This window comes from Gekko japonicus, unplaced genomic scaffold (genome assembly GCF_001447785.1).
Source record: "Gekko japonicus isolate JY-2015 unplaced genomic scaffold, Gekko_japonicus_V1.1 scaffold5325, whole genome shotgun sequence".
In the NCBI taxonomy this organism is placed as follows: domain Eukaryota; kingdom Metazoa; phylum Chordata; class Lepidosauria; order Squamata; family Gekkonidae; genus Gekko; species Gekko japonicus.
Genome location: NW_015173852.1, coordinates 16042 through 23456, shown reverse-complemented (window position 1 = coordinate 23456; position 7415 = coordinate 16042). Strand labels below are relative to the sequence as shown.

The following is a 7415-nucleotide window of genomic DNA, read 5'->3' as shown; positions in this document are numbered from 1 at the left end:
GCGGGAGCCGCGGTCGCCCGGGCCGAGATTGGGGGGGCGAGGCGGGCGACGGAAGGCCGATGCCTCCGTCACCCTGCCCTCTCCAGAATCCACCCCCCAAAACTCCAGATATTTCCCTCCTTATAGCTGGCAACCCTACTTTCCCCTCAGTGCCTGATGGTAGGCAACTTAGTTTGGTCCAGTCACCTACTTTGGCCTTTGGGAGAAAACATATTGGGGCCAATCCTGATAGGGTTGCCAACTCCCGATGGGAAATTCCTGGAGATTTGAGGGATGGAGCCTGAAGAGGGTGAGGTTTGAGGAGGGGTGGGACCTCAGACAGGTACAATGCCATAGACTCCACCCTCCAAACCACTCAGTCCCTCATGGGGAACCATTGTTGCCAATCTCCAGGTGAGGGCTGGAGACCACTCAAAATTACAATTGCTCTGCAGAAGGGAGGGCGGAAGTCAGCTGAAGTCAAAGGGGCAGATAATGGTAGGTTGATGGTTAGCTGGGAAGGAGATGGGGTTGCCAACTCCAGGCTGGCAAATTCCTGGGGATTTGAGGGGTGGAGCCTGGAGAGGGTGGGGTTTGCGGAGGGGTGGGACCTCAGACAGGTAGAATGCCATAGACTCCACCCTCCAAACCAGCCATTTCATCCTGGGTAACAATTGTTGCCAATCTCCAGGTGAGGGCTACAGATCACTCAAAATTACAACTGCTCTTCAGGGAGCAGAGATCAGTTCCTCTGGAGAAAACAGTGGACTCTGTCATTATACCCTGCTGAGGTCACCACAGCAAAATGACACTGTTTGCCCAAAGCCAGAGCACTCCCCCAGAGCCTCTTTCTAGATCTTGTTGTATTTATTTCCACAACGGGCTTTACTGCTAGTAATAAATACATATATTTTGGTTTAATTTATTTTTCAAAATATTCTTTTTCCTCCCCCAACGTTTGGGTACTCAACTTTGTTGCTTCTTGAGGTTTGTTTTCTTTCCCTTCTATTTTGTTTTGCAGACTTTATAATTAAGAAAAAGGAGGAGGAGGAGGAGGAGTATTTCTGGCCACTGTGTGATACAGAGTGTTGGACTGGATGGGCCTTTGGCCTGATCCAACATTGGCATCTCTTGTGTTCTTATGTTCTCTTATGTTCTTATGAGTTGGTTTTTATACCGTTTCTCTCTGTCCGAAGGAGTCTCAAAGCGGCTTACAATCGCCTTCCCTTCCTCTTCCCACAACAGACACCTTGTAAGGCAGGTGGGGCTGAGAGAGTTCTGGGAGAACTGGGACTGGCCCAAGGTCACCCAGCAGGCTTCATTTGGAAGAGGAATGGGGAATCAAACCCAGTCCTCCAGATTACAGTCTGCTGCTCTTAAGCACTACACCACACCTTCCCAGACACAGAGTTGTTAACCTCCAGGCAAGACCCGGAGAGCCAGTCTGGTGTAGTGGTTAAGAGTGCGGACTCTAATCTGGGAGAACCGGGTTTGATTCCCCACTCCTCCGATATGCAGCCGCTGGTGTGACCTTGGGTCCGTCACAAGTTCTCGCAGAGCTGCTCTCTCAAAAGCAGTGCTCGAAAGAGCTCTCCCAGCCCCACCTACCTCACAAGGTGTCTGTGAGGTAGTTTGCCAGAGGTGGCTTGCAGTCTCCTTTCCCTTCCCCTCCCCACAACAGGGAAAGCCCCCAAAGCCCCATTGAGTCGTGTCTGGAAAGAGCACAGCGTCATGCGGAAGTTTCCAACTAAAACAAGGGCATGCTGTGTACCAGCCAGAGGAAAGTCCCCATATGGAAACTTTAGAAAGTGGGCAGGGAGAAGTGGGGCTTTTGCCCAGCAGGGCTTCTGATTGGCTGTGCAGGGAAATAAAATTGCTTCAGAAGCAGGTGACCCAACAACACAAAGATCTTGACTGAGTGACTGAATGTAAGCTGTGGGTATGCAGCAAGATATTTTAAAGCAACATGTCTATTTTAAAAGGTACCCTCTGTTACATACAGCTTCTGCTTGGAATGCTCAAGGGTTACTAAGAGAGTTTAGCACCATCTCACTTCCTGACATTATGAAGCCAGCTCCACTGCCCTTGCATCAGAATTCCAGAGGTGCCAACGGCCTCAGAAAACGGTTGGGGCCTCTCCTGCTGCACTGCATGCAAAACAGCGTGACTCGAAAATGTGTTGCTTTTTCAAAATGGTAAATTGAAGAAATCTAGGAGCATTTTGAATTTCGCTCCCTTCTCTTTAGAGGGAATTGCAAAAGACGCTCCGCTTCCCAAAGGAGTACAAACTCAACCAGAAGAACAAAGCAGACCAATGTCCCGTTGACTAACCAGATGTTTACAGCCAGATGTTTTCTGAAGAAGTGAGCTGTGACTCAAGAAACCTCCTACCCCGCCACAGATTTTGTTAGTTTTTAAGGTGCTCCTGAACTCTTGCTCTTTCCTACTGCTGCAGATGTTTATAGGAAGCCCACAAACAGATTGTAATGGTAACACGCCTCCCCGATTGTCCCCAGCATCTGGTACTTAGAACTATACTCCCTCTGTACACGGAGGTTTCATTTTTTTTAGCTCTCATAGCTACAAGTCACTGATAAGACTTACCCTGAATGAATATTTCTAGTCATTTAAGCCAGGGATCAGCTTCATTTCCTGTGGCACTGAGTTCCCAGGTTAAAGCATGTTTCTCTGGCATGTTGTGGCACAATATGCTCTAAGGATTTGTAAGACTGCATGGCTAAGGATTTGTACTGCATCCAATAAGGTGGGCAGCTTCCCCAGTCAAGAAGCTTAAAGAATCAGCTTCCTGTCGGTACAAATTCAAGTAGCTACCCGCACACGCCAAGTGCATACTATTTTTGCGTTTCCGTGGTCTTGTGGCCGGCATGACTAAACACCAAGGCGCCCGGAACGCTGTTACCTTCCCACCGAAGTGGTACCTATTTATCTACTTGCAATTTCTTGCTTTCGAACTGCTAGGTTGGCAGGAGCTGGAACTAGAGATGGGGGCTCACTCCATCATGCGGTACCCGGGTCTCGAACTGCTGAACAGCTGACCTTCCACAGCCTGCAGTTCAGCGCCTTAGCCACTTGAGTCACCGCAGCTTTGTACTGCATCCAATAAAGTGGGCAGCTTCCCCAGTCAAGAAGCTTAAAGAATCAGCTTCCTGTCAGTCGGTACAAATTACCTACCCACGAACGCAAAGTGCATTCTATTTTTGTCATTTATTTTTCTACCCTGCCTCTAGCTCCTCAAGGTGACATATAAATAATAAAAATACAGCTAAACTCTTCAAAGCACTCGATGAAAACGTGCAGTGAAAAACGATCGAATGCACCGCTCCCCCGATCGTAAGAGAACACAGCGATAGCCAGTTCTTGCAAGCTAGGTGAAGTTTTGCAAAACAGAAATATGTTCCCAAGCTTCATAAACGTCGAGAAAACGAGCAAAGCCTCCATAGCCAAGAAAGGCTGCAGGAAAGGAGCAGTCACTAGAAAGGCCCTGCTTCAAGTAACTGCCCTCTGCACCTCCGAAGGCCAGAACCCAGTTTGATGACCTAATTGTAATGGGAGGCTGGTGTGGGGATTTTCTGCCATATGAATTCTCTGGTGCGACAGAAGGGTTGCGCGCTGACTGAAGCTTCTCCCGCACTCGGAGCATTCGTACGGCTTCTCCTGCGTGTGGGTTCTCTGATGCGAAGTGAGGGCTGTGCTCCGATTGAAGCTCTTCCCGCACTCCGAGCACTGGTAGGGTTTCTCCCCCGTGTGGATTCTCTTGTGCTTGGTCAGGTTCGATTTGTCGCAAAAGCTCTTGCTACACTCCGAGCACTGATAGGGCCTCTCCCCCCTGTGGACGCGCTCGTGGATATCGAGGCTCAGTTTGTGACTGAATCTCTTCCCGCACTCCGAGCATCTGTACGGTTTCTCTCCCGTGTGAACCCGTTCGTGGGAAATCAGGCCCGCGCTCTGTCCAAAGCTCTTCCCGCACTCGGAACATCTGTAGGGCTTCACCTTGGCGTGCATCGCCCGATGCTTCACGAAATTGGATTTGATCTTAAAGGTTTTGCTGCAGTCTGGGCAGCTGTACAGCATCTCCCCTGCATGGAGCGTTGGCGACATAGAAATGTTTGAGGTCTGCCCAAAGCTCTTTCCCAACTTGACATTTTTATTCAGCTTCTCTCCTTTGTGGCTTCCCAAGTGCCCATTAGGGAATCTGTTCTTCCTCTTTTGGGTTGGCTTTTCTTGCTGGACTGGGAAGTCCCAGAAGTCGTTGCGAGCAAGCGATTTGGCTACTGCATAAATTAGTTTGCTCTGGAGCTCTCCTTCCTGAGCTGAGACAAAAACATGTGAGCCAGAGGCTAAAAAACTGTGAGGTAGCTCACACTAGCTCAGCTTAGATTTCATCCTACCAACGACCCTGTGAGGTAGGTTAGGCTGAGAGCGTGGACTGGCCCAAGGTTCACCCAGTGACCTTCCATGGCCATGTGGGAGATCTGAACCTGGATCTAGCAAATCCTCGCCTAACCACTACCCCATTTCCCCCATCCGGAGATCAATCTTTTTTAAAAAAATATTTTTATTAAAGTTTTCCAAAAGCAAATCCAACATACCGATATTCCTACAGATTCACAACAGACGAGCATACAGCCTCCTTTCCTTCCAAACTCTATATACAAAACTACATTCCTAACCCTTCACGCTCAGTTTCCAATTATAGAATTTTCTCCAGTTTTCTTCAAAAAAAGATTCATCTTTCCCCTTTAATATACATGATATTTTATCCATTTTGGCGACTTCAAATAATTTTTGTATAACCTCTGTCCTATCTGGGATTTTTTCCCATTTTCCAGTACTTGGCATATAGTATCCTGGCTGCCGTTATACAATGCAGCAACAAGTTTTTCCAGAGATCAATCTTAAGCAGGTCTACTCAGAATCCGACTCACATCTATTCAATGGGGCTTACTGCCAGGGAAGTGTTCTTCAGGTGACACCGCATGTGAGTAGCAACTCACACCTTACCAAGCCCAGCTGTACATTTTGTCTATTTTTCTTCTCCCTGAGCTCAGCACCCATATATACCATGTTTCCCCGAAAATAAGACATCCCCCGAAAATAAGACCTACTTACAGTTTTGCCTCTTACTTGTGTTCAAATCCCCACAAGCCATGAAAGCTCACTAGATGACCTTGGCCCAGTCACACCTTCTCAGCCTAATCTACCTCACAGGGTTGTTGTGAGGATTAAATGGAGGAGAGGAGGGCAATGTCAACCGCTTTGGGTCCCCATTGGGGAGAAAGGTGGGGTACAAATGAATCAAATAAATAAAATGATTAATTAATTAATTGATGAAATTAAATAAATTTAAAAGAGAAACCAGGCTAAAGAGCCACATGTGCCTCATTTATATATTTATTTTTAGAGGAGGAGAAGGTCGGATTTATACCCTGCCCTTCACTACCCGAAGGAGTCTCAGGCGCCTTACAATCTCCTTTCCCTTCCCCTCCCCACAGCAGACACCCTGTGAGGGAGGTGGGGCTGAGAGAGCTCTTTCGAGATCTGCTCTTGAGAGAACAGCTCTGAGAGAACTTGTGACTGACCCAAGGTCACACCAGCAGCTGCATGTGGCAGAATGAGGCATCAAACCCGGTTCTCCCAGATTAGAGTCTGTGCTCCTCCTAATCAATGTTCCCTCTAAGCCGTGGAGTCTTGTGAGCAAAAAGTCTACTTGGTGAGCTACCAGCATTAAAGTTGTGAGCGAGCGATTTGGCTACTGCATGAATTCGTTTACTCCGGGACAGTCCTCCCTGAGCGAAGACAAAAATGCGTGAGCCGGAGGCTAAAATACTGTGAGCTAGCTCACACTAACTCGGCCTAGAGGGAACACTGCGTCCTAACCACTACACCAAACTGTCTCTCCAGTAGAACAGACGGTGAGCCCAGGGAAGAGCTTCTGAGCATCCTGGATCTCAAGCACAAAAGGCCACCCCTCCCTTACCAAGTAGGTGGGTGCCTCCATCGTCCTCCTCCTTGGTTTCCACACACAGCTGCCTCTGTTCGCTCTCACACAGATCCTGGCCTCCCTGGGAGACGCTCCCAGATGCCTCCTCCAAGGACACCTGCAACAGAAGAGAGGGAGCCTTTCAGGGCAGTGACAAAGATTGGCGGGGGAGGTGGGGGAGAGGGGAAGACTCTGTCCCCCAATCCTGATCTTAGTAGATTCATTGGTAGGTAACAGGGAGCAATCAGGACAGAGTTTCCTTAAGGAATACAGAAAATGTCGAGGACCACATTTTTGCAGGGGGAGACAGAGGAAGAGGGTCCAATTCTGTACCCCCTTGTTGTTGTTGTTCAGTAGCACAGTAGAGTCCGACTCTTCGCGACCCCATAGACCAGATCCCGCCAGGCCCTCCTGTCTTCCGCCGTCCTCTGAAGTTTGCTCAATTTCATGTTCGTTGCATCGTCTCTAACCATCTCATCCTTTGCCGTCCCCGTCTTCTTTGACCTTCAATCTTTCCCAGCATCAGGGTCTTCTCCAGTGAGTGCTCCCTTCTCATTTGGTGGCCAAAGTATTTGAGCTTCAGTTTCATTATCTGGCCTTCCAGGGAACAGTCAGGGTGGATTTCTTTGAGGATTGACTGATTTGTTCTTCTTCGCTTTCCTCCCAAGGAGCAGGCGTCTTTTAATTTCATGGCTGCTGTCACAGTCTGCGGTGCTCTGGGATCCCAGGAACGTGAAGTCTGTACCCCCTACCTTGTTCATTAGCAGCCCCTTGTCCTCGTAGGAAGGAAAACCGGACTGAGTTTGTTTGGGAAACAGACCAGTGTGCAGGATCAACTGCTGGGAGGCAGCCACCACTAGCATCCAGAACTACCTTGAAGGTAACCTGGCCCAAGCTGATTCGGTGTAGTAGAGAATTCCATAAACAAGGCACCATCACCAAGAAGGCAGCTGTGGCTCAGGGACAGCGTATCTGCTTGGCATGCAGAAGGTCCCAGGCTCGATCCCTGGCGTCTCCAGTTAAAAGTTGTTGTTGTTGTTGTTCAGTCGCGCAGTCGAGTCCGACTCTTCGCGACCCCATGGACCAGATCACGCCAGGCCTTCTGGTCTTCCGCCGTCCTCTGAAGTTTCCTCAACTTCATGTTCGTTGCATCTATGACACTGTCTAACCATCTCATCCAGTTAAAAGATCTGGCAGTAAATGATGTGAAAGACCTCCACCTGAGACCCTGTAGAGATGCTGCCAGTCTGAGTAGACAAGACTGACCTTGATGGATCGAGGGTCTGATTCAGTAGAAGGCAGCTTCATGTGTTCATGTAACATGTTCACAATACTCTAATCTGCAACTGGAGGGGCTGGGGAATTATGGGGGGGGGGAGACATTACTCAGATGACCAAGAAGACCCATGTGTTCAGGACTCTGAAGGACACACGC

At 48.9% G+C, this 7415-nt stretch overlaps 1 protein-coding gene across 1 annotated transcript in view; it reads right to left on the bottom strand.

Annotated features, from left to right (window-relative positions):
• The window catches only part of LOC107120844 (zinc finger protein 208-like), a 34088-nt gene extending 29921 nt beyond the window's left edge, over positions 1 to 4167 (bottom strand). Inside the window, exon 1 of the mRNA XM_015423614.1 lies at positions 3563 to 4167. Coding sequence (XP_015279100.1) covers positions 3563 to 4098 — 536 coding nt within the window. The 5' untranslated portion in view covers positions 4099 to 4167. The remainder of the gene's footprint in view (positions 1 to 3562) is intronic.
• Between the last annotated feature and the right edge of the window lie 3248 nt (positions 4168 to 7415).